The sequence below is a fragment of the Pollachius pollachius genome (genome assembly GCF_949987615.1).
Source record: "Pollachius pollachius genome assembly, chromosome: 1".
Taxonomy (NCBI): Eukaryota; Metazoa; Chordata; class Actinopteri; order Gadiformes; family Gadidae; genus Pollachius; species Pollachius pollachius.
Window position 1 is genome coordinate 44355397 of NC_136934.1, and position 27220 is coordinate 44382616.

Genomic DNA, 27220 nt, shown 5'->3' on the forward strand with positions numbered 1-27220 from the left:
AACTATCTGCATTACCTTCCCTTAGGGCTCCCTTTAAATACGCCATGCACCCGCCTATTTATAGTGTAGTTATACTCATACCACTACTTCATTCTAGAAAAAGCTACGTTAAATGTATTTATTCGATTTATTTCGCTATAGATTGAAATCCCATGGGTTACATACTAGGCTCACCTGCATATCAGCCATGATGGGGAGCGGACATCAAGGGTCCTCTGGAATAACGTCCTTGTGATGAAGCTTGATCACTCGGGCTTCAAGCAGGCGCCGTAGTCAGGCAGCGCGAGGAAAGGAGCAATGTGTGTGTGTGTGGTGAGCCTTAGCTGCTTCGGTGTCATTAAAGGAAACGTTGATCATGATCCGGCCCAACATATCTTGTGAAAAGGAGGTTATTTTTCACCCCTGTGTATAACGGATATAATAGCCTCCGACTACGTTTTTAGAGAGTCGATTCCTCTTGGTGTATATGTTAAAAAGTTAAAAGTGCTGAATATTTTGACTGTCTCTGTAGCTGAAGGTATGCAGTAGTAGACCAAAAAAGGGGCGCTAGAAAAAGTACGAATGAGAACAATAAAAATGTCAATATCCAGCTGATTCAGCATTCACACTAATAAAGCCTAAGAAGAACAATAGTTGGGTGCTGCATGCAGCACTCACCTAATTACTGCAGAAGAGAATATTTTAGAAAGTTATTTATTGACAGCCCCACACTCATTACACAAATTAAAGTTATCCATATGGATCACTGACCTCACATGTAGCTTATTACCAAAATCATTCAATCCATCAGAAAAAGCCATGGTATGTGAAGATCAAATATCTCATCCTTGGACATTAATGATCATTTTAGAAAGCCGTCTAGGAGTTCTTCTGTGGTACCTTAATGGTCACCTGATGGGAAAGAACAACATTGACATTATGTGTGGGAGTATAGAAGAGCCAAAATAAAATGAAGGTATTTTCTTTAAAGAAAAAGTGCAGTATTGAAATTGTTCCATTTACCGTTTTGACCTCTGTGTAATTGTCCAAACCATATTCTCCCAGCTCTCTGCCATTCCCAGAAGCTTTGAAACCTCCAAATGGAGCTTGGGCTCCAAAGACATCGTAGCAGTTAATCCTGCCAATTTATAAACACATGCAAACACTTCAGATTAATGAGTACAAAGACGGATCCAATGTACCTAAAAACAACATTTTAAAGGTTACAATCCATTGCCATTATTCGATTTGTGCAAAGAGAGTCCAATAAGCAGGCCCGACCATTGTGTTAAGGGTGAAGGGCAGAAGAATACAGACCATCAAAACAATCTAACCCTAACCCGTCAAACCAGATTTGAGCTTGTCTGCCATCAGTCTTATAGATACAAGTCTAGGATATTGATTTAAAAAGTCTGTTTATAGGGCATGGGTTACTCTCCCAAGTCTAACCTATTTCATGCGATGTATCTACATCCCCCATCACAAAATAGACCAGCCTTTTGTCAAGCACTTGACTTCAATCAGTTGAAGTCAGACAGACAACCCCAATCAGATGAAGTCAGACAGACAACCCCTTCATAAAAGCATGCCACATGACCAACGGTTGAAGCTGATGAATAAAGTTTATCAGTAACCAGTTGGATGAACTCCAAAACACTCAATAAAATGCCACTGTTTGGTTTATTGAATGTTAATCATTCAACCATCCTGCTTACCTTTAGTCTGATATTGAGTCATCTGGTCATTAGCCCAGTATGAGATTAATATCCTGAGCAGCTGTTTACTCCAGAATTCAATCATATACCCTGAATATGCTGGATTTGTCTGAATCCCTCCAGTCGCCTCAGTGCATAATGCTGTACACGCCCTGATCAAATAAAGACGTGCTTTGATATTTGATATTTTGATACTTTGACATTAGAAAGGAATGTGGTACCAGACGGTGCCGGCCCGGAGTCCGCTGGAGAGGTAGTGGGCCTTGTCGATGTCCTTGGTGAAGACAGCCGCTGCCAGGCCATATTTGGTGTCGTTTGCCCGCTCCAATACCTCGTCCAAGGTTTTGAACTTCATGATCTGCATGACAGGGCCAAAGATCTGGAGGAAAAACAAAGATATATGGAGTATGTACAAAGGACTTTGTGACTTTTCCATTGATACATACCAAGCTCTAGCTTAATATTTATTTCTGAACGTCAATTATATATAAAATATAAACCAAACTATTCTGCAGAATATCTTTCATGTGTCAGCCAATACTCAGCAGTGACATCATGTATGTAGTCAGTGGTCCACATTTTCCACGTTCCTTCAGCACACACACTCACTCGGCTGTTCATTTGTTGGCCAGTGTACCGATAACCAGCTTATCCCCTCATATCGGAGAGGGGGTAAAACTGCTTGCTTGCATTCTTGCGGATGGTAGTTTTGGTAATCAGAATGTGCTGAATGCAGAGGTGCAAGGTGTTACTATGATGTTATATTTAGAAATCAATATACACTACATATTGCTCCAAATATTGCGGGATTGTCAGCTGTTTGTCCAGCGCAGTGGTGTGACTGGGAATGATCATTAACAATTGCCCATGTTGGCTATGGCAGACTAGACTATTTTCGCTAGATTTTCCAAGGCGGCTTGCCTAGATAACCTTTAAAGGGGATATAAATGTACCCAATAACCAATAGCCTACCTCCTCCCTAGCGATGGTCATCTGATCTTGGACGTCTCCAAACACAGTGGGCTGGATGAAGTAGCCTTTGTCAGAGGCCGCTTTTCCTCCACAAAGCATTTTGGCTCCTTCTTTTTTCCCGATGTCGATGTAGTTAAGGATCTTCTTAAACTGTTCATCGTCGATCTGAAAACGACGTCACACAGGTTTGAGTGTGGAGTGTATAGCGGCTGTGTGATTGTATTGTGTATTGTGTATATTGTGTATTGTCTTCTAGTTCAGTAATTGCTGGCTACATGTGCAAAGAGTAAAAAATGGTCTTTCCCAGTTAGTGTACCAACAACTGCACGTACTCAACCTCAAAATCAATAGCGCCTGTGCAGTGGTTTGTACACTCACTGTGAAAGACGTCAATAATGGCCGGCTGTGTCTCCCATGTTACCTGAGGTCCATGCTCCGTCTTCAGGTCGAAGGGATCCCCTATCACACGGTTCTTGGTTCGCTCCACGCTACGCTCCACAAACTCATCGTAAATGTCGGCCTGGACGTAGGTCCGAGAACCGGCACAGCAACACTGGCCTTGGTTGAAGAACAGGGCGAAGTGGGCCTGCTCTACAGCTTCCTTCACTTTTGGGAGAAGGGGGAGGGGGGAGCACATAGATAACCATCAACCATGCATAGTATCAGAGCAGGGGATATAAGGTGCGTTCACACCAAAAGCAAAGCAAATATTCTACTCACTTTACTTGGGCGAGGTTGCTTGCGCGAACCGCAAACTTTTCACGAGAATGGGAGAGCATCAAGCGAAATTTGCGGGAAAGTTCAAATATTTAATCTCGTTAAAATTACAAATTTTCATCAGTTTGCGCCACGCCATTAAAGCCATCCCGCCGCCTGCTTGGTTGGCAGAATTGTTTAATTTATTCACGTCTTTGCGTTGACCTTTATGTACTTTGCGCATCGCCTTTGCTTTTAGTGTGAATTCACAGTTAGTCATGTGACCTTGTCGCTGCAACATTAACATGTGATACCAATTACTCTGTTACACCCATTATCCTTGGCACGCATACTTAGAAAGTACTCACTGTTTGCATCAGACAGGATAATGTTGGGACTTTTCCCGCCCAGTTCTAGAGTGACTTTCTTCAAGTTGCTGCTTCCTGAGGCTTGCTGAATCAGATGGCCCACCTGTCAGGTAGGAGGAGTGATGGTGCAGAATTAGTAACCAACAACATCTATTTGTTTTTGTAAATGTGTTTTTTGTGTTTATTGCAAGCGTGTTGTGGCCACACAGGAGTGTCTGTGCTAGTTCAGTCATTTGCTAGTATTTAACTTTGTCTTCATGAGTTTGTACCTCTGTGGACCCGGTGAAAGCCAACTTGTCCACATCCATGTGTGCGGCGATGGCAGCACCGGCTGAAGGCCCCATACCAGGCAGAATGTTCACCACGCCTTCTGGAAAACCAACCTAACAGAGGGAGAGATCCATCGTTATTAGGAATAAGTGAACATTAGTACAAACACATCAGTGTTCAGTTTATTTCTAAAAAAACAACATTAATCAGTAAGGAATCTCCTCTCTTTAACAGGATATTGAGGATAACAGATTCCACAGAATGGTTCTGGGCTCATATCAAAGCCAAACCGGAGCAGAGCTCATGAGATGAATGCTGGTTTCACAAGGCTAGGCCAATGCAGAACAGTTCACTCTCATTCTGATATCATGAGACTTGGGATTCTTTGCAATTATGCAATTAATGGTTGCAGCAACTAACAATTCAATCATTTGTAAAATATCCATTTTGAAATACACATGGCCTATAATTAAAGTATTTCTCTCATTCACTAGATGCATGTTCATGCATGTGTTGAAGATTAAACCTCTTGAATGCACTTCAATGGTAGAGTAGGTTCACTGCCTAATGGGAGGGATATCTCATACGCAGACCAAAGCAAGGGTGTACCTCTTTGATAAGGTTGGCTACATAGAGAGCCGTCAGGGGAGTCTGCTCAGCAACCTTCATCACGATGGTGTTGCCCGTTGCTAGGGCAGGTGCAAGCTTCCATGCTTGCATCAGAAGAGGGAAATTCCACTAAGGGAACAGAAGAGACAGACATCAGCTTTAAACTGACGTTTTGCTAACGTCCGTATAAATTGAATTTTGTGGTTTTCTTACTGGTATGATTTGCCCACAGACACCAATGGGCTCGTGTCTGGTGTAACAGAAGTAATCTCCGTCGATAGGAATGGTCTTCCCCTCCCACTTGTCAGCCCATCCTGCGTAGTATCTGTGCAGGCACAGGAAAACTTGCGTCACGAAAAGGACCGCATCACAGGAAGTAACGCCTGATTTACTTATCGTCTACATAACTCAAAGGGGTACATATGTTCAGTTGTACAGTTCAGGAATGTTTGGAGATTAATCTAATATATGAGGAAAAAAAATCACTTCTGCTACAATGGCGACAAGCCGTAGAGCGTGTTAGAGTGGGTTTATTTTACCTGAGACACTTGACCACGTTTGGGATATCCACGCCGTAAGAAATAGCGTATGGCTTTCCATTATCAAGGGTCTCCAGCTCCTGGAGGAAACGACGAGAGCAAACAGGAACATGATGACAGTCTGTTCATTCAAACCTTTTCCGATACAGCAGAAGGGTGGGGGTTATCTGTGGCAGTCGTTGTGAAAAGAGGAAGGGTGGCTCACTGCAAGGTAACCAGCATCCCTTTCAATGGCGTCAGCCAAACGGGTGAGCAGCAGGCCCCGGTCTGAGGCATCCATTCGTCGCCAGGGTGAACCCAACCGAAAGGCATTGCGGGCCGCTTTGACTGCCCTGTCCACATCCGTCTGAAATAAGACATTTGAAATTGTAATACAACATTTTTTTTGATTCAAAACTGAGGATTCACTGCGAGAGACTTGGCGGGAAAATAACTGAGTATTTTACGTGCACAGCACGTAAAGTACGGTATTTAAATACCCATCACAGCCTTGGCACAAAAGTAGTTCAGTATTCAGCAGAGGTCATCATCAGTTGTATAAGTGACAGGGGCTGTAAGAGCTGAACTGAAGTCGTGTTGACTCGCAACATTGAAGATACTGATGACTGTGTATACAAAACAGTTCACATTTAGAGCAGCATAGTTTGGATTCTAGACCTATATCTCTCCACCCACGTGAGTCTTCCTGGGGGGGGGTACCTCAGTACTTGCTGGCAGGGGTAAGTTGGACCGTCAGAGGCTGATCACATTCACATTCTAATTCTCCTGAATCTAAATCCTCAGCTCACCTGTGGAAAGTTGGCAGGCCCCCCACCCATCCCCAAAGCAGCCCCAAAAACACAGCAGGGTTAGTCGATAGTCTTTATAATTTTTTTAGATAATGCATACCTTGTCAGCTTCTGCAACATGGCAAATGACTTCGCCTGTGGACGGATTGATTGTAGGGAAGGTTTTCCCACTTTGTGCATCCTGCCACTGATTGTTGATGAACAGCTGAAAAACAATAAGGATAATATATAGATGACAGGAGGCTACATAAAGTTCGTTGTGTGATGTTTCTCTGCACCCCTCTCCAAAGGTATTTTGTTGTGATCTAGGCTTATGTCCCACACAAAACGTATTCTCATTGGTGGAGAGCATCAGATGAATATTGCTGAACGCAGAGTTGTGAATATCTGTATCCATGTCAAGTCATTTGCGCGCATCATAACTAGGTCATCGCACTGTTGAGGACGCTGCCAACCTAGCCCACCACCACAACACCTGGGGCACCCAAAAGCTATGCCTACAGCCTGTTCATTGCCTTTAACAAGATAGACTCGTTCAAACGCTTCAATAAAGTATTATACATCAAAATGGTCAGGAGCAACCTCCCAACCAGCTTTCTGAATCTCAGCGCCCCAGGGCTGTGTACTTTCCACATGCCTATTCTCCCTCATACACAGAAAGTACCTTGAATCCCCACACGACTCCGTCAATATACTCAACTGCGTTGGGGAGGATCCCATCATTATCGAGAAATTTCTAACATCCAAAATAACAGTTACTTTTCGATACTCATACGTAACCTATAAATTTCGAGGTCAACTTTATCTTGCACTGTGACCCAGTTAACGAGTAAACGAGTGAGTCAGGTGGTCAGAATGGTTCAGTCCGAGTCGAGGGCCATATAAGACTGGACCTCTAAACGTACTACTGGAAAAGATCAGAAAACAAGATAACGAAACTATGGCGCTTGTTCGACCCCCACAAGGCCTTGTACCAGGGTTAGCATTGCGAAATCGAAAGAAAAAAAAAAAACTCAAGTACGTTTGGTTGTGCATGAACTACTTAACTTTTGGGTGCAATAGTCAAACTTGATCAGGGTGGCGGTGTCGAGCTGAGGCGATACGTAGCTGAACGTCGTTTAAGGTTTTTTTTATTGCATATATAAACATTTGTAAGAGCTAAGACAGTCCAAGGTTCAACCATGCTTTAAAATGCATGATTCTGCACTGGACTCGGCCAGCCAGATTGAAATGGCACGAAACATGAGACCTTACGCAGGGGTCCTTCTGTCACTTACAGCCTGCAACGAAGTATAAACATCTACATAATGCTGCGTAGCGTAGGCACAGCGACCATTAGTTTAGGTCGTATTTGAATAGATGTCTACAGTATTTTTATACATCAACCGTTCGAAGACACGCATGCAGTATTTATTCATACCTTTGCAACCATACCTTATTAAACTGAACCACGGGCTCAGGATTCGGCTTAGGAATGCTGGCAGCGGAATATGGACATTTGGCCAATCGGTAAACCGGACGAATATTCCGCAAAAACATGGCACGATGCATGTTGACCCAAATGTATTGCACGAAGAATAACTGCTACAGCTCGCAATGTCTAAATAAACTTCCCAGTGTTCTTGAACTTCGCAGGGCAGGCGCGCTCCCGAGTCTGATAGAGAAGGTTCGCATAGTCACGCGCCAAAGGGGGCGGGTCAGACGCGGCTCCCACGATCGGTCACGTGGTTGGCGAGAAAAGTAGCCAGCGTCTCGTACTGAACGGCCTGGCATACGTGTGATCTCACTGTCAAACATACGTGGAAGTACGTAATTATCCACGTTATTGTTCTATTAACATTCAAATATATGCCAAAATGCTGAAGTATTATTGGCGGTGTAGGTCAGACGGCTATTTCTTCCGTGTCGATGCGGGTATGAAATACCAGAGCCTTCTAGAGAGCCCTTGTTATTTTACTGGGTGTGTAGGGAGATAGGCTCTTTATGCCCATTAGTATTTTCCTAATCTAAATAGCTTTGGGAAATACTAATGGGCACACAGAGCCTTTCCCATCCACACCCAGTAAAATACCAAGGGCCATATAACTATTGAGAAAACGTTTAGAACCTGTTGTGATTTGGCTTTGATCCATCTGGAGAAGGGCTGAAATGTGAAGACAATTCAGGGGCCCCTGAGTGGGGTAGACAGGGCCCTGAATGTTAAATGTTATATAAATGATCAATGGGTAATGACATTTGACGTTTACATTAACATTTAAAATGAAACAATGTGAAAATGAACTACTGCAATAAAAATATATGTATAATAAAAGTTTACATACAAGACTATAATATTTGCATGTAAATTAAAGTTGTCGATCATTATTACTGCAATTTCCCGTTACTTTATATTAGGTATATTATATAATGACTACAATTAATAAACTTGCATTTGAAAAGTACATTTCCCTTGTTTATGAATATATATACTGTATATTGACTATAGCAACAAATTAACAACTGAGAAGTTACTTGGACAATGATATTGCAGTTCATATTGAGTGCAATGTTCATATAGGGTTAAGCAGATGCAAAATAATCTAAGACATTTGGAATGCAATCATTTTCTGACCGAAAAATTTGGTATAAGGCCAGAAAATGTTGGGAACCAATAGATGTTACGGGTAAAGATAATCCAGCATTTGTATTTTTGGCCAGTAGCAATCCCAACCTTAAATTCAAGGCACACCAATTTAAAGTTGTAGGGCTGAAGGACACATTATTACCAGGCTATTATCATATACTCGGTTCTTAGCCATTTTTTTTATCAATATTTATTTAAATGAATATTGCTGTGTGCATCTTACAACACATTTGTGAATATCGCCATGCCTCATCAGCCATCATGTCGAATGTTGCTGCCTGTGTTTATCATGAATAGCAGGTTCCTTCAGCTGACAAAAAACATCTCCAAGCAAAGATACCTAAAGATGCAGTCGGGGACATCTGAAAGGCTTTAACAGCTGTTAGACTTTATGTTATGTCATAGGAAGTATAGCCTACTCCAGTTGCACTCTGCATACCACCTCAAGAGATGCACAGAGTGTTGTTGATTAAATAAATCATAACACAAATTATCAAACACGTTTTATATAAAAATAATAATAAATCGTTTACATTATAAATTTAGCCTCTCCGGTCTTGACTTAATGGCCAAGAAACAACTTGTGTCTAGACCAGTTAACAACCACTGCTCTAAAAAGTGCCCCGCATGGGCCTCAACGGGCCACTAGAGATCACATTGGACAATATTGGTTCACACTAACTTAAAACGCTACGATTCTACAAGGGTGTGGTTTGGTATTTGGTTCTACAAGGGTGCGACAACCACACGTTGGTTTGGTATTTAAACCTGCACAATGCACGTTTTCCCATAAACAACCTCCAGTGGCTTGAGATGTAGCTACAGCTAAACCTAAATAATTCATCTCAGACTTTCCCCAAGCATTGAATCTACAAAAAACAATCTATAGAGACAAATTCCCTGGATGGATTGAAACCTTAGTTACGATAGTTAATGGAGTAAATAGCTGTTGTTGACAAGTTATAGTGCAGGTTTAAGCCTATAGCTCTTGTGAGATCGAATGTCATACTTACCTCAGACTTGCGTATCATTACACACATAATACTCACTGTACCAAATAATTTCTTTGAAAGAATGAACCGTTTCCTGTTTTATACACAATAGCTTATTAATGAGAAATATATTAAAGTCACTAAGGTCTTACATTTGAAAGGTAAAGGTGATATTCAAGTTAATGATCCGGGAAGTTTCATTCACCACAAATGGTAGATACCTAAAAAAAAAGTACTTCAAGGAAGTCCTTCGAATCAGGGCCAAACCTTCTTCTGTGGTTCTGTAGCTACAAATTTATTGTTTAATTTGCTGTTTGAACCTTTGCCATCGACATGGGAAAATAGATTAATATTTAAAATATTTGTATTATGGTTAATGGTGCCCTAGTGTCAATTGTGCAGTGGTGCATATAATTACTTTATAGTAGTATAGTAGTACTAAATGTGTTTCTTATCAAATGTGGACAGGTGGAAATTAGCTTTGGATCATCATGTGAGTGCACAAAAAGTAAACGACCATCAGAAGGTTGATAAAAGAAAAAGTATGAGTACTCTATATGATAACATCTGGACCTGGAGTTAACATTTGAGACCTGTGCGAGAACCTGGGGTGACATGCAAGACAAGACAAAAAAGGGCTCAAGGAGAACCAACTGACGCCGGCAGGTAGGGTCCAGGGAGGATGGATCAACAGCAAAAAAGGCGCACATTTGCGGTTTCTTTGACCTTGGTGTGCAAAAGTATACTCTTTATTCTTATTATATATCCAACTTTATTCTGCCCCGTCCCTCTCCCCTCCCACAGGGGCTGACCCAGCCCCCCAACCAGTGGCAGACCAACAGAACAGGACAATGCTGACTGCCACCAGTTTACTGTCACTATTACAATAGCCAATCAGAGCTCACCTGCATAAAGAAGGCAACCAAACAAAGAAGAGCAGAAAAAAGGGCTTATTTTTTCTTTTTTGTTAAATAGTAATAAATACATTGAGATGCAGTGGTTCGTTCTTTATCCCTTTTCTCTGAAGCAGGAGGGTTAAAAAGTTTGGATGTCATGTAGTTGTGTTTTTTTAAACGTTTTTTTATTGATCTGTGTTGGTTCTTTAGCAGCAATCCGCATCAATTGTCATGGTGATTAGCAGCACAGAGAGGAGGAGGCTTGTCTGGGGAACCACCACAGGAGGAGCAGGGGAAGATAAGAGGAGGAGGAGGTTCCCTTCATGTGCCCCGACACATTCTCCTACCAGCCACCCCCCACTTCTACCATATAAGAGAGAGAGAGAGAGACAGAGAGAGAAAACAGAGGGGCAGGGGGCTGCAGTCCGGACAGATTCCAACCGTAGTCCTGTTCCTGAACCTTTATGTCATTGAAAATTAAAGCTGGGAAGCATTTTCATTTTTCAAAAATGCTAACATGTTCTTGTGTTTTCTAACTGCTGTGGCTGAAATAGCATTTCTCTTCTTTTTTTTTTCACTCAACTCGGTCCTGGATGAATATGGGAAAATGAATCCAACGCTGTCATTTATAAAACTCTCCCCTCCCCCCCCTCCTCCTTCAGAAGCAGGAACAATCAAGTAAAAACACACAGCTCCTCAAACCACAGAAAAAAATCTAATATTAAACAACAATATTCATAAAAACAAGCCAGTCTCAATTGTTCCATTCTAATTCACAGCTGTTGCTCCTCCCTTACTCTTCAAAGAAGACAAAAACTTAAAGAAAGAATAAAATAAGCTTTCCCCCCGCCTCCTCCTCTCTCCTCCTCTCAAGTAGAAGAAATGATCTCCTTCAGCTCAAAGTTCACCACTTAGTCTCTGAACTGAGTATGTGTGTCTGAGACTGTGTGTCTGTGTGTCTGTATGGTGAAGGGGCTCTATGTCTATTTACCACTTTTGTATGTGTATACTGTAGTTGTTAAAGTCGTATGGCTTTAGGGTGTGTTTGAGGGTATATCAAGAGTTGGCTGCCCCTTCGTCCGAGTCCGGCCGCGCCCTGCCGCCCCCTGCCAGGTTATTGTTGTTGGACACGGGGTAGTAGTCCTCAGGGGGCGGAGCTTGTGGCCCCTGGGCACCGGAGGCTGTCCGAGTCCGGAAGGCAGACAGTCCGATTGGCAGAGCTAGGGGCAAGGAGGCGGAGCCAAACTGCGAGGCTTCCATGGAAGACACCGCCCCGCCTAGGTGGTGGAGCCCCAGGGACACGCCCACATCCATGCTGTCACTCATCTGGGGGGAAGATCCCTGCTGGCCTCCGACGCCTCCTCCGATGCCCGTCGGCACCTGGCCCTGTCGCAGGCCCCGCCCGCCGTTGCCGTGGTGGGTGTAGACAGGATGGGGGTGATGGGGCGCGTCCAGGAAGTGACGCTGGTGTTGCTGGGAGGCAGCCGGCTTGTGGAGGAGCAGCTGAGTGTAGGACTCCTGGCCGCCGCCGCCGCCGCCGCCGCCGCCGCCGCCGCCACTCTCGCTGCTGGGCCAAATACGCATCTGCTGCTGGGAGGGAGCCTGGAGGGGAGCAGGGGGCCACGGGCAGAGGGAGCGCCATCAAAAGACTAACGTGTACAGTAGCAGCCCGCAGCCCCACCCTGGGGGAGGCCTGGTGGACTGATCGCTTTAACAGTATCTGACTGAGACCGTTGACTTTGTGTTTAGGAGTGGCTGTTGATACTTTGCCAGGCATGACCACTGATAAAAGGGAGGTATACATTTGTTTGGGTCCAATCCATTTTTTTCCAGATAAGCACTCCTAAGCTACATGATTCCACTTTAACTGATACGGTGTCCCAATGCCGTCAGCTTTTTTATTTCCATGTAATATACTTATGGCTTTCTAGTACATTTATCCAATATATATACATAACATTATTTTTTACTCTGTGGTGGTTGGCGAATGATCTAATAACATAAGACTTGAACCTTGGCAGTCCATATTAATCCTTTTGAGTCCACCTGATTCTTATATACGCTATATATTCTAATAATAAATAATACTATATGCATCTGTTTCCACCTGTCAGTACCTGAGGGCTTGTCATTTCGTAGTCTGAGTGAGTAACAGCAGAGTTGTAGTAGCGATTACTGTAGCGGTAGTTGCGGTTGTCATTGGAGGAACCACTCGACCCACCTGGTGAGAGAACACGTAATGAGGATGATGATATTAAGTCCTTCTTTAAAATCCTGTATCATTGCAAACAAAATGGTTAATTGAAGGAACTACATAGTGGTTGATTATTAAAGCTTTTTTTTTAGCAAAGGCACCACACACGTTGTAGAAGGCAATATCAGCTCTGACAGGTTTGTGGTTGGTGGTTCCTTGTTTAAAAATCATGCTTCTCATTGTGAAGCATGAAAAGGTCAACTCTTATCCATCTCTAGTGGCTGCAGGAGCATTTAGATGCAATGCCAAAACCATTGCTTGCGTGAGTACCAAGAAGTAGCACGTTCATGAGACTTCCAGTCTTAGCATCAAGAGGCAGGCTTTAGTAGGGTACCCGATGGCTTGTTTTGGCCTGATGGATCTATAACAAATTGACCCCATTGTTCGAACCACTGAACCAGCCAAGTAACACCCTTCTCATGAATAGAGCAATAGCTAGAGCTATAATATCTAGCCTACCTGGTTAACTCATTAAATATATAGATAAGTTAACAATTGAAGATGGATTCGCTAGCCACATATACACTGTGGGAGTTATTTAATTGGAATAAAGAAGTTTGAAAACAGATGGACTAAAAGATATGACATCCCTCCGATTATTATTTTTCACGATGAAAATAAAATAATAATATATACTGTTGATTATTATCATTTATAATAATGACCTTAACACTCAATTGTGAAAAAAGCCTTTCTGAGCTAGAGCAGATGTTTTAAAATGGACCTCTAGCGTGTTCAGAGGGTCGATCAGGATCGACCTAGCATGTTTTAAGCATAGCAGTAAGATGGTGTTTAACCATTAGAGGGCAGCAAACCCTAAAAAGTGTGTTTGGGGGAAGTGCAGTAGGTGACAATCTAGTAAATGGCCTTGACTTGAATAAGCGACACCAACATTTCAGGTGCATGCATACATCTCATAAAACATCCATGGCCATATTTTGATAGGTGAGAGACATCTGTATACCAGAGCTAGAGACGGAGCTTGTAGTGGAGGTTGAATGAGAGTGGTCCATGGCAGGAGACGTGGATGTCGATGAACTTGTGTTGGTTCCCTCGTCTGTTGTCTTTTTGAAGAAATTGTGCTGCAGAGCGTAGAATGGAGTGATTCGGCTCTTCGGGTCGTAGTCTAGCATGCGCAGGATCAGGTCTGGAACACAAAACGTGGCGCGGCATTGAGATAAATTCAGGGAGAAAGTATGACATGATTTACAGGATATGATGTTATAGTCTGTGGTGCGTCATCAATCAAACATCCAACCGAATGGGAACTTGATCAGGACATTTCTGTTGAATCTGTATCGTCACAACATGCTGATTAGTGATGTGTAGTGCCCTGTACACTACATACGTTCTGTTGGTCGTTTACCTTTAAACTTCAAGTAGTCACATGGGGCATGACCTGGTTCCCCAGCACGTCGGCCCCCCGGCCCTCCGGTCTCCACCCCCAGGATCTCATGGAGACGTCGCGTGGCTGGAGGTTTATACTCCTGGATCCAAACACACACACACACACACACACACACACCATCAGCTACAGTCTGATTACACCAATCACTTAGAATGGCTACGAGGAGAAAATTACCATAGTGGTTATGGTACAGGTCAGGATTTAAGTACCTTCTTAATGTCCTTGTTCTTTTTTACTGTCCACAAGCCGTCTGACAGCTTGTCAAAATACTTCCTGGCCTTAGGAGCTGTGTCCAGCATGTGGCTGGGAGGAACACCAAGCACCTCCACGATCTTATTCATCTGGTCCACCTGCAGACGCAACGGAGAGGGAGGTGAGCCCCGCGCCCCAACGACAACATTCCCGGGAAGGGAGCTGGCACCACCAGAGAGGAATACACACTAACACATACACATAAAGAGTGTGGAGCCCCGATGAAAAAACAAAATCATTTTTAACATCCGGGGAGAGCCATACATGCACGCTAACATTAAGTCAGTCTTTTGTTGGCCTTGTCCTCACGCACAGGCTACATGCGCGTGTCTGGGAACAGGTGCGTCTCCATGTGTCTCAGCCGTATACCTCATTGGATCCACTGAACAGGGGCTCTCCTGTGTGCATCTCCACCAAGATGCAGCCAAGAGACCACATGTCGATGGCCAGGTCGTAGGGCATCCCTAGCAACACCTCTGGGGAACGGTAGAACCTGCTCTGGATGTACTGGTAGATCTGCAGAGGACAGAGGAGAGAGGGCGTCAGAGGAGTGGAAGAGTGTGGACTGTATGGAGCGTGTGAATCGAGTGTGTAATGTATGGAGCGTGTGAATCGAGTGTGGACTGTATGGAGCGTGTGAATCGAGTGTGGACTGTATGGAGCCTGTGAATCGAGTGTGGACTGTATGGAGCGTGTGAATCGAGTGTGGACTGTATGGAGCGTGTGAATCGAGTGTGGACTGTATGGAGCGTGTGAATCGAGTGTGGACTGTATGGAGCGTGTGAATCGAGTGTGGACTGTATGGAGCGTGTGAATCGAGTGTGGACTGTATGGAGCGTGTGAATCGAGTGTGGACTGTATGGAGCGTGTGAATCGAGTGTGGACTGTATGGAGCGTGTGAATCGAGTGTGGACTGTATGGATCGTGTGAATCGAGTGTGGACTGTATGGAGCCTGTGAATCGAGTGTGGACTGTATGGAGCGTGTGAAAAGAGTCTTGACGGTGGGTCAGTTCAATACAAGTGGATGAAAGATGGGATGTAGGTGAGTTCGGGTTCTGTCACTCCCCTGAACACTGAGTTTGTTGCATGCTGTTCCAGCCAGTGGAGTGAGAGTGGGGGAATGGTGTGACATGAGTGCCTTCCTGACCGTCTCCAGGGGCTCGTTTTTAGCCTCATTTTGTTCCCGTCTCCATTATTGTGGATTATGTGGTCCTTTGGAGTTCACCATGTATGCATTGGGCGTGTATTATTAGATTGGTGTGTGTGTATATGTATTGCTCACCCTCTGTCCGAGCTGGCAGGAGGATCCAAAGTCGACAATCTTGATGGCGGATCGTTTGGGGTTACATAACAAGATATTCTCTGGTTTCAGATCGCAGTGGATGATTGACAGCTCTGGTGTGGCCAGGAATAATAATGCTGTAGATAAAAACAAAAGTTACATGTATAAGCATATCACTTTTCATTATTAATTATATATTGTCTTTAATATAATTTGCAAAATTCCTAATAAAACAATCAAAAGTGTCAAATGTTTTCTTTGCCACTGCTCAATGTTTTCTTTGACTCATCATTTCATCTATAAGATATCAATTATGGACTATAAGCCGTCCGAAATATATTAAATATCTTGATTGCTTTTGGAATATATTTTGAATGGCTTAAGGGTGGTAACTGACAACTGACAAGACACTTCTTATTTAGATCTTGTGTATTTATTTTATATTCTAACAATGAACTCAATGAGCTCAGAATTGTATTCTCCAACAAGTGGAAACTAGAGTTTGCTGCCATCTACAGGTCAAGAACATAGTTGGCTCTTTGTGATACAGGCATGGAACAAGACGTTATTGTTAGTATCACAGAACCCAAATCACTCCGGACTAAAATACCAGGTGTTATTCTCTTCCTCATATACTATGTTAGGAGTCAATCACAGACGATAATTCAGATTTTAGTGTGTGTGTGTGTGTGTGTGTGTGTGTGTGTGTGCGCGTGCGTGTGTGCGCACATACCTGTGCAGAGCTGCTGTGCAAATTTCCTGGTCAGGTTGAGGGACACTCCCCTGAAGTTTGTGTTCCTCAGGAGATCATACAAGTTGTAACTTAATAACTCAAACACCAAACATAGATGGTTTCTGAACATAAAGTGACGCTTCAGGTGAACTAGAGAGAAGGAGAAGTCAGAGGAAAACAATGGTCAGTTCAGATGTGGGAATAAGAGCCAAACCTTAATACCAATGGCATCACCCATCTTAAAATAAGACAGCTAGCACTACGATAGCTGTTGTAATTCACCTATCCCCCCCCCGTAGTTACTGTTGCCAACTCGGACAAACAAACTGACCAGAGAGCACCATGCCGGGTTGTCCTACAGAGTAACTGTCTGCTATAATTAATCCGTGATGACAGGGTGCTTTGGACGAATGCAAGCCCCTAAGACAGTCCGATGATGCCATCCCGCATGATAATGCTGTTCTAAGAGTTTGGACGTTATCGGTGCTTACCTATGTAATATTTCATCTCAGTGTCGTGCTTGTTCATGAGCTCCAGCAGTCGGAGCTCAATCTGTGCCTGGTTCAAAAAGGCCTTCTTATTCTTTATGATCTTAATTGCCACCCATTCCTGCTCATGGTGGTCGTAGGCCTTCACCACCTGGAGGAAGAACAATATTAACATTACACATTTATCAAGATCACAATCACAGGTTTCCAGTTCGGATCAGTTTTGTTCCTGGTGTCACATATGCATTATGAATAATAATGCTTTACCTTTAACCTCATTTGTCAGGTCATTAGTCATATTTTTATATTCTAGGCAAGAACAATGAGTGTTTTGTTCTCATAGATAATATCACTAAGTACTAGTTGAACAACAACCTTACAGAAGAGTCTTTTATCACAAAGACGTTTAAACAAGAGAAATGTGTGGATCCTACAACCGATTTCTTTAATTATATGTTATGACAAATGAATAAAAGGAAATGAAACATTTTCCAGGAAATGCTGAATGCCAACCCTTTATCATATGTATCACGTATTACCGGTAAACTCTATGAGAAAAGGGTTCTTTGTTCTATATATAGTTCTATAGCATCGCTGCAGACAGTAGATGAATGCACAATGGAACTACCTGTTGAGGCCTTAATATTGCTGAAGAGATAGGTAGTACCACCCATCGAGTTTGATAATTTACCCTGGAAGGAAAGTTATGACAGTAACCCCAACCCTTTGTTGGCTGTAAACATATTTTCCCGAAAGTGTATTAAATCGATAATAAAACGTCTCTCACCAGGCAATGGCACAGATAGTAGTAAAGATTCATATTGTCCTCATTATGCAGATAACGTGTTTGGCCACACATCTCGGAGTCTCAATGTACTTCATACAAATATTGTCATGTTGGAATGAATAAACACTCTGTGCCATTTTGTTACATCTGTTACATCTTCCAGTGTGCGACGTCCAGAACAATTTCGTTAAAGATTGACGTCAAATACATGTGCTTTGCTTTGCCTGATGCATGGAAAACTTAATAACGCACACATGTTGTAACCATTTCAACAGCCAACCACTCTTCCTTCACCTGTCCAAAGGAGCCCTTGCCGATGAGTGAGTCTATCTCATAGCGGTCCAGCCACTTCTCTCCATTCTTGACAATGTAATCGTAGTTGTCGTCATCATAGCCATCATTGTAGACTTTCCGCTCCTTCTTAGTGCTGCTGTCCTCTGGGGGAACCTGCTGGGCTCGCCTCTTCTTCTTGGTATAGTACACCTGGATGAAGTGGGGGCAGACACAGCACACACCTGACTTGTAACATCCTTCACATCTGTATATCTGGGGTTTGGGCTTTCTCAATGACATTCAGCTTAAGAACTGGTCCATATGAGACTGTCACACTCTCCTTTAAAGTTGCTTTCTGATATGCCATTTGCATTAATAAAATATTGTATTTCAATACAATTTAATAAAAAATAACCAATGTTTATAGATTCCTTTTGGGTCACTGTGGTTACCTTGCTTTGAGTGATCCTCTGTAAACATTCTGAGACTTCTTTCTTTAATTTACACAGATATAACAAGACCAGGAGGGACCGAGCGAGGAGCTACAGCAAATCACCATCCAACAGTATTGGATGGTCTGAACATTTTACTTCATTACAAACAATATAGCGCTTTCATAAAAATAAAAAAAACAATCAAATGATCCAGCCTATATTGTTTTACTTTAAAATATGGCCTATTTATGGTCTATTTAGGTGATACACATGTATCACCTTTGTCTGATACAACAATATACTTTACACTTTTCAAGAAAAAGAATAAATCGGTACATCATCCATGACACTGAGCAGAACAGTCTCCTACCTCATTGATGTGCTTGTAAGTCTTAATTAGGTCAACGGAAAGTTTCCTTAATGGAGCGCTGGCTGGGTCTCTAAAACTAGGTGGGATCCTCCGCTGGAGTATGGTCATATCAGACAGCGCCTGCAGAAAGACAGTGGTTAGTGGTTATCAGCTCAACTAGGCACCAATGAATGCTTTGTTTTTGTATTCATTCTGTACTGGTGATTAAAACTGTGAAAGTAATGAACGTGTGTAGTTTCTGCTGAGGATATAAATGGTTGAGGGATGATCCATTTCTTCCCCCTGAGCTAATAAATCCTCCTAGTGGCGAGGTGCCTCGGGAGTATAAAACGTCTTGCCAGATGTCCTCTGTGTCAACTTTACAGTATACACTTCTCAATTAATCTTTATTTGTTGCTCTCAGACGCGGCCAGGTCGGACATCGAGCAGGTAAGCGTTCCCACTAGTGGCGTCTACCACCAATGTGACCCATCACATTAAAGCATCTTAAATGGTTGGATTTTCAAAATGCCTGCAAAACCCAATGCAGCCTAACGAGGCAGCTGCTTACATAAGACAAAGGCAGTAGGCTCACTTACGGCTGGGACGCAGTCAAATGCGTTTGCATATTATAGGCTGTAGTGTGTATGAGATTGATGTCATCTCATTCTATATCGCAAAGGCTGTATTTAATTGCAAAATCTGACATTACACTAAAACATACTCAATCTAAATGTTAACGATTGATTTCCTACTCTGTTGAACATATACACACCTCTACAACATAGTATGGTACAAACATGTTTTATATATTTGCAAGTTAGAAATCTGAAGGCAAATGATTGAATTCCCAAAATCAAGTATTTGATTATAATATATTAATAAAAAAAAGGAAAAGGTGAACGGTCTCAGTTGAATGTAGGGGTGGGAAAAATAATCGATTCTTTGATGCATAGCGATTCTCTAGAACGATTCCGTCTCGATGCAGATAAATTAATAATCTGAATAAAAAATAAAAATAAATATTACCTTTTATTTTTTTTAAATTTGTTCGCCTGCTGCAACATTCTGTTCGCCAGAGAGGGATACTTTTAGTAATTTTACAATTATTTAATTTATCTTCAGTGTGTATTGGCCAATCTGATTTGTCTTGACACGATTGCGATTCAGCCTACGCATAGCATGCACGCAAACTCACAGCCAGACACAAGAACTCCTTCTAATTCAAGAGCAGCTTTTTCTTTAATGACATAGAAAAGAAAGATTAGAAAGAAAATAAAACTGAAACCTATTTTTTACATACTTCCATATTGTGTTGTAATGCACGCTGCATTGATTATTGCATTGTTCATAGAAAGTAACATTTGTGACAAAAGCTTTTTCTCTAATAAAATATTAGATAAGTTAATTCATCTGTTGATGTATTTAATGATCATCACAAAAGTAGGAAGTAAAAATGTGTTGCATCGAGATGCATCGATAATCGTTTTAGAATCGAATTGTTGACCTCATAATCGGAATCGAATCGTGAGGTGCCAAGAGATTCCCACCCCTAGTTGAATGCCAGTCATATTGAGATATCGAACCCTGATATCAGCTCTCAACAATTGATGCCTTAGCAGACTTGAAGTGGATCATGGTTCACCCTAATGGTCTGACTGTAGAAGGGAAGGCTTGTGTCATACTGAACAGTGACACTTAATAAAAAGGGACTCAGTGGGCACATTACAGGAAGAAATCTTGATTGTTGTTCATGCCAATTAACGATCAATGATCATTACCATTGGGCTGCTTTAAAAAATATATATAGGGGCCTGGAACAAGCATGTTTATGACTTTACCACAAACACTAAACAATTGGAAACTATAATGGTCAAAAAGGCCACCAAATAAGTGAGGGAATTGACCTGTAGATAATCCTATCGGGTTTGGATCATAAGCCCGACAAGGCCGGTACTGGAGTCAAACTGTGTCTCTCTGATGTCATACTGCTTTGATCGGACTGATCAATAAAAATTGGACTTCAAATCTTTCTGCAACTCTGAGTTGGATGCAACTACGATGATTAGCACCGTTGGAGGTGTTGAAGTGATGTCCCGGACTTGGCAGACTGCTTCGACCACAGATGTTTTTTTGAGCTCTGTCTGAATTGTTGTGCTTCACTTATCTATTATCCAATTTGGTAGAGTTGCAGTATTGTCGAAGTGGGATGCCCGACACCAGAGGCCGGCACTCGAGCTGTAAATACCTGCATCTGGCCCGCACCCGCGAAGAACTGGATCGCTCCGGTGATCCACAATTATCTCTATTCTATTCTGGAGCCAACCTGTACCGCTAGTAGAATACATTGCTCCCTGTTGCATTTCAAGCAACAAGAAACTGCTGTTCAATTTCATCAAAACTTTGCTCAATCTACAAATCACCTTTGTTAAGGGATATTTTGAAGTGCTCCCTATATTGTCGAAGCTGTGCATCTTTGAAAACTTAGACTGAAGCTCTGCCTACACAGTCGGCGTGAGTCTGACCAATGAGGGGAGCCGAAAACAAAGCACACGCAGGAAAGAATGAGTTTTCCTTTTTGATCGATTAATAAAATCGATCAGTGATTTGTTTTAGTGAAACGAGAAGATAAAGTTTTAAAACACCAAAACCTAAATGAGAGGGACTGGATGAGGAACGAGCTATACGGTCCAAACTGGGACAGTGTCGAGTGGCCCAGGGTAGGGCTCTGATCGGTACAGTTAATTCGGTATTCACGTTGGGTTTTAAAGGAAATATTATTCAGATAAAAAATGTTCTCATCTGATTTGAATTTTCCAGCTCCACTAACTTTTACATATTTTTTGTATTTTCTTTTTAAGGTTTTATCCTTTTTATTGTAGAGTAAGACAGGAAGCTATGGGAGAGAGAGGGGAAGATATGCAGCATAGGACCGAGGCCAGGAATCGAACCCCGGTCGCTGCGGTAAGCACTGGGCCTTAATGGCACGCCCTCCCCCCGGTGAACCACCAGGGCGCCTCCTAGCTCCACTAACCTAACAAGGTGGCTTTAAACGGAAACAGTAGCTGTGTTCGAAATCGTTCCCTAGTCACTCACTCACTATGCCCTATATAGTGTTTATGATATAGTGCACTACATAGGGAACGAACAAACGAGAATTCGGCGGCCACGCTGAACATTTCTAAACGACCGCATCGCATTGTGGTATACGGGAGTAACATGTAGGGAACGTCGTATGGCTCAAACTTTGGGTATTTTAAGCCCACTATATAGTGCGTGAAATTTACCACTGAGAATTCGAACACCACTACAAAACGGCGAGCACCCTGTATAGCGCACTACATCCGTGACGGGGAACGAGTTCGAACACAGCTGGTCAACGTGGCCCACGGCGCGGCTGCGTTACCTGCTGCTGCTCTGCCATGGAGTGGATGGAGCTGAAGGAGGGGTGTGCGTGGGTGTGCTGGCTGGTCATGGCTGGCTCAGCAGGGGAGAAGCCCTGGGCAGCGGAGGAGGAGGAGGAGGAGGTGGGGGGACATCCTGAGCTGCTTCCACCTGGAGAGGGAACACATAGGATTGATATGCCATTAGCGGAGGTCTGTGATTGATATTGTGCGCGGACCAGTCGGCCTCTAGGGATGCCAGCCACAAAGGAAAGCATTGTGGTCATTGTGTTATTCCCCCCCCCCCCCGATTCAATATGCATTCCGTATGCGTTCATGGTCTTTCTTGTCTAGGTCAACTGGTAGAGCATGGCATTAGTGCCGCCAGGGTTGGCGGTTTGATTCCCGACTGCTGAGTGTGTGTGCACACAACATTGCTTTGCTTGAGTGGAAAAAAATGAGCATCTTCAATACAGTATTGAAGCCCAACAAATTGCATTCAACTCTTTAATTGAACAGATTGTGATTTCTGAAATTCTGAACAATTTAAATTAAATGATACAATTTAAATGACTGAATGAATAAAATAGTAGATGTATTATGTTAAAGATGCATTTGAGCTAATTCGTGGTTAAAAGACTTCATGGCAACTGTAGTGCCAGGGAAAGCGCAACAAAATATAAAATAACGTAGTAATGATTTCTTCCTTCTCTGAATGTGAATGTCCCTTGGTGGGGAGAAGGGATCATCTCTGCATTATTGACCTCACTGTGTGGACACAACTAGCTAGTTCAGGTCCGAGCACATTTCCACCAGTCCATATTTTTTACCTAACTGAATGAGCAAGCAAATAGCAGTTAAACAAGCGAGCCTAGTTCATTCTATTTGAACAATTGGGCAAATAGCCGGTCCATGACCTGTGAGTTTACATTATGCAAATCCAAGCAAATAACGTTTTGTTTTACACACAAAATTGCTGTGTGGATTTCCTTTGTCTACACATTCATTGTCCTCAGCAAGTCGACTTCACTGTGTAGAACTTTAGGGACCGTTATAGGACTGTTCCTCAACATGTCCTCCTCAAAAATTCTCCAAAGAAACCAAAAGGGGCCAAAGGCTGAATGAATCCCACCTGCACCTCAAGGTAGCAATGTAACCTGTGCAATGTTCATTGCCAGCATTAGCAATGGTTTGGTTTCAATGGACAAGATGTTCTAGAGGTGCCTGGGCCCTCAGACCTTGTGATGCCGTCCAGATGAACAACAAGAAACAAGAAGAATCAAGGGACGATCTTGATGTAGGCCTTTGTGAATGGCTTACGGTTTTGGATTTATAACAATTTGGAATACACAAAATGTACTAGTACTAGAGAACAAGAAGAAAGAAATCTGTATAAGTCCATATAAGCATAAAGTCAATATGGGTGCTTCATTTGTATGTTGCCATTTTTATGATAATGGAAATCATGATAAATACTAAGCCAAATGTCAAAAACTAATAGAAAATCCTTGGCATCTTAAAAATCCTGTTTATTCATCTCTCCTACAGATATAAAACACACGCAAGTCTCAGTTACAGTTAAACAAATAAGACAAACATGTACAAACATTTTTCAATGTTTCTCAAATGGAAATGGGAAATAGTTGGTGCCGGTGTGCCGTTAATATATGATGTTGTCCCGTCAGCAAGTAGTGCTGAATCCCAAAACGTGTGAGACAGACAGAGCATTCTCCTCTCTTCCTTTGTGACCACCCGGTTTGTATTTTCTGAGACTCGGAAAGCCATGGCATTACCAAAACCTTACTGAAAATATTATATCTTTTTTGCAGCTAGTGCAAAACACATTTAGCTAAATAAGCCACTGGACAAACCAAGACTAACCCCCTAACCCTAACCCTGTGGCAACACAAATGTGTGTGTGTTACCGGCTGTTAGGGCTGTGGAATAAATATCACAAATGTCAGAAATCTGTTGATTGTGGAGGAGGTTGTGGCATTTAATTTGACAATTAATAGGGTTGAACAACCAATTAAAACTTATTAGCTATTAACTACATAAAGCAGCAATGTTCAGATACACAGATTACCATATTTGCTCATGTAGGTCATGTCATTTGCCCATGTTCAATGTTAATATAATATAGGATGGTTGTATTTCAGTAAAGTATTATAACACAAATTGTATAGATTGCTTAAGTCAGAAGGATGGTTTATATGTAGCTCTATGAGTAATATGACCAATGTCTTCTGAGCAATAGGGTTATGTTGCTGTTGTCTATTTGCCTGTCCTTATTAGGGATGATCACAGAGGGGAAACGGAAACTGGAGTAGGGGCTAGTCACTCTGTCTGAGAACACTGTTGTTATGAGGCAGTAAGTTCTGCCCTGAAAAGAGAGATGACGTAGAGAGAGAGGGAGAGTTTGATCAAAGAGAGAGTGCTAGTATATCTGCCTGGCACTGAAATAAGTGCCTCCGTCCCTTTAAGAAGCCAAGAAGCACTCAGAGCACTTCCTCACTCTGACAACCCCCTTTTCCGCAATACCATTGGCCAAGGCCCCCCTCCCTCAGTCTGAGCTGATTGGATGTTAGTATCCAAGGGCTGGCTGGCCAGTGCTCTATAAATAAAACGCTGTGCTTTCTCAGCAACCAGCCCCTCTCTGTCTGTATTGCTATTTACTTCTCTCTTCTTTTCTTCTTCTCTACCAGCCTGCAGTAATAGTTAGGGCTGGCTCTATCTCCCTCTATCAACCAAACATAGAGCAGTAAGACAGTACTCTGTTCTTAGTTTAGCACGGGTTCACAATACTTATAAATCCCTTAATAAATACAAAGGGTGTTTGTGTTATTGATTTTCTTCAAAAGTTTTAACACAAAATATTGGTTAAAAATATGATACAATTCTAGGAAAGGCCTGTCTAAAGTATCTTTACTGTTACAATACTATTAACTCTATTCCTCCTCTCCCATTTAGTCAAAACCTGATATTTTTAAAGTTTACATCATCTTTTAATGATAATTAGCTTTGGCTTTGAATGCCATAGGACAGTGACATAGGACATAAACATAAGATAAAAGCCATGCAATGTAACAAACTACTGATGGCAAAGAGCTTTTGTTTCTCATCTGGGCTTTGTTATAATCACTTTTATACTCTGTTGTAATTATAAAACAATGTAGTATAGAGGAAGTAACGTCATATATATGTTTTTCTTATTCCAAGCCTTTCATTTTGTGTAAGTATTTCCACTGGATTTATATATCTTCAGATATCTACTGAAGAATTACACATCCAAAGTTATAACAGTAACAGAGTATTAGCAGGTCAAGTGCATATCACTCCCTATTGTCAATGGCATAAGCATCATAGCACAACATTAGCAACTTAACGAAGCAACATGAACACACACACAACATGAACAAATAAGTCTTTCTGCACACATCTCAACCATTTGGATTAGTTATAAATGCTGGAGTGGACGCATCCTATTTGACCATGTGGTTATGTGGACTCTGGTTGTAGCTGTGTTGTGTTCATGGTTTGCTTCTAAGACTGACTTAATTGTATGTAGCAAAGCCGGGAGTCTACTATCTATTTCTAACTGCCCATGATTCGAAAATGAGAAGATTTTCAAATGTTTTCCCACAATTCGATATTTACTCGAGGCCCACTATGGAGAATATCAATGCTCACCAAGCAATTCTTTTTTCCATTTTGGTGGGCCTAGTTTATTTTCTGCTGAAAAGGAATCTAAAACGGAAGCAATACTTGTGACTCGTTTAAGGTTCTTAGCACCAATGTAAAAAAAAAAACAAGCAAAGACATTTTGTTAAAAATAAACGGTTGAGGAGAATTTGTTTGTGGCGGCAGAAGCAACAAACTGTTAATAATCAAATAGCAGTAGTCCGAATAATATGATGTCTGCGTAATAAGTCTAAGAATAATCATCTAACAATAATAACAATAATCTGGCACTGTATTTTTCACAGATCTAATATATAATCAAATTAGGGCTGTCGAATGATTAAAATGTTTAGACTTAATCACATTATAGGCTGTGATTAATCACAAATTAAAAATACTAGAATTCACTTATATTTTTGTTTTCGAATGGGTGGTGATAAGTAATACAAATATTTGTGGTGTTGAGGGAATAATGCATGAAAAACTGGTAAGGGGAAACAAGTTTCAATGACCTTCATTGTATAACAAAGAGCAAACTATTATGGAACTATGGGTTACATAGAGGTCCCGACAGTGGAAACTCTGGAATACTGCTGAGGGAGGTGGGAACACGTGTGTGGTTTACTGCTGAACTTCAAACTTAGCTGCCACCTGGCAAGTCAATTGGCAGGGACCACAATGACAACAGGGATTAAGAAATGCATCTTCAATGTTGCAAATCAAAACAAGCTAAACTGTGTATGTGACAACCCTGTTTGAGCATGTCCCGCCCACTTGAACATATAAAACATACCTCTGGTAGACTCTAATTATATTTATGTGTTGGCCTATATTGCTGTTCAGGTTTCCAACACCTCCACTTCAATTTCAACTTTCTTCTCGGTAATCCCTGTACAAATGCCTCTATTAAGTTCATTCTTTCCTTGTTTACCCTAGTATCAACTGGAAGAATTAAAACATAAACCAAAGCATGTTCTTTAAACTTTTGCAATTAAAAAAAAAAAGGGTTAGTCACATAGAGTTAGTTGCACAAGTAAATTAACTTGCACAGTACTTTTGTGCCAGGATGTCCCCTGGACTTGCTCTATCTTCCTGTGTGGGGAGTCCAGGCTTCCAAGCAATTCCCTGAACTATGTTAGTGAATTTTGTATCTTCAGTCATATTAATACAAAATTATGAAACTTTTTTTTTGGGCCAAATTAATTTGATGTAAAACAAACAATGGACACCTGTTTGTACAAATTAGTGAACTCTTTATCAAGTCTGAGCAGCATCAGCCCAGATATATACTTTGTGTTTCTTTGCCTAATTTGAGGTTCCAGTCATTCAGTAAAACCCAGCTCTGTGGGAAATGCAAGTATGAAATCTCAAAGTTAAAGTAATTGCGTAATTCCCGTGCAGAGGTAAAAAATAATTATTTCCAAAGAAATTATTTTACTGAAATCTTT

At 41.9% G+C, this 27220-nt stretch overlaps 2 protein-coding genes across 4 annotated transcripts in view; both read right to left on the bottom strand.

Moving 5' to 3' along the window:
* Window positions 1-677: 677 nt before the first annotated feature.
* LOC307084070 (aldehyde dehydrogenase, mitochondrial-like) lies at window positions 678-7593 on the bottom strand. The gene is made up of 13 exons (XM_079748214.1): window positions 7371-7593; window positions 6037-6141; window positions 5354-5494; window positions 5149-5228; window positions 4823-4934; window positions 4610-4738; window positions 4000-4113; window positions 3731-3833; window positions 3088-3272; window positions 2667-2831; window positions 1916-2073; window positions 1003-1117; window positions 678-891 (listed from the first exon to the last, which is right to left on the bottom strand). The coding sequence occupies exons 1-13, from the start codon at window positions 7485-7487 to the stop codon at window positions 859-861; spliced, it is 1557 nt and encodes a 518-aa protein (XP_079604340.1). The 5' UTR covers window positions 7488-7593; the 3' UTR covers window positions 678-858.
* Window positions 7594-10362: 2769 nt separating this feature from the next.
* The window catches only part of dyrk1b (dual-specificity tyrosine-(Y)-phosphorylation regulated kinase 1B), a 37988-nt gene continuing 21130 nt past the window's right edge, over window positions 10363-27220 (bottom strand). For all 3 annotated transcript variants that reach the window (XM_079748179.1, XM_079748178.1, XM_079748177.1), the window contains 12 exons: window positions 22115-22263; window positions 18730-18849; window positions 17947-18135; window positions 16869-17016; window positions 16378-16527; window positions 15645-15781; window positions 14731-14877; window positions 14319-14459; window positions 14068-14188; window positions 13666-13848; window positions 12565-12668; window positions 10363-12049 (listed from right to left, as the gene is read on the bottom strand). In XM_079748179.1, coding sequence (XP_079604305.1) covers window positions 11504-12049; window positions 12565-12668; window positions 13666-13848; window positions 14068-14188; window positions 14319-14459; window positions 14731-14877; window positions 15645-15781; window positions 16378-16527; window positions 16869-17016; window positions 17947-18135; window positions 18730-18849; window positions 22115-22183 — 2055 coding nt within the window. In that variant the 5' untranslated portion in view covers window positions 22184-22263 and the 3' untranslated portion in view covers window positions 10363-11503. The remainder of the gene's footprint in view (window positions 12050-12564; window positions 12669-13665; window positions 13849-14067; window positions 14189-14318; window positions 14460-14730; window positions 14878-15644; window positions 15782-16377; window positions 16528-16868; window positions 17017-17946; window positions 18136-18729; window positions 18850-22114; window positions 22264-27220) is intronic.

Excerpts from the sequence above, each read along its gene's own strand:
- LOC307084070 (XM_079748214.1), bottom strand. The coding sequence starts at position 7,487 with ATGCATCGTGCCATGTTTTTGCGGAATATTCGTCCGGTTTACCGATTG. Across the intron at positions 6,142-7,370 it reads CCGTGGTTCAGTTTAATAAG|CTGTTCATCAACAATCAGTG; the intron begins GTATGGTTGCAA and ends ATTGTTTTTCAG. Across the intron at positions 3,273-3,730 it reads TATCCTGTCTGATGCAAACA|TGAAGGAAGCTGTAGAGCAG; the intron begins GTGAGTACTTTC and ends TTCTCCCAAAAG.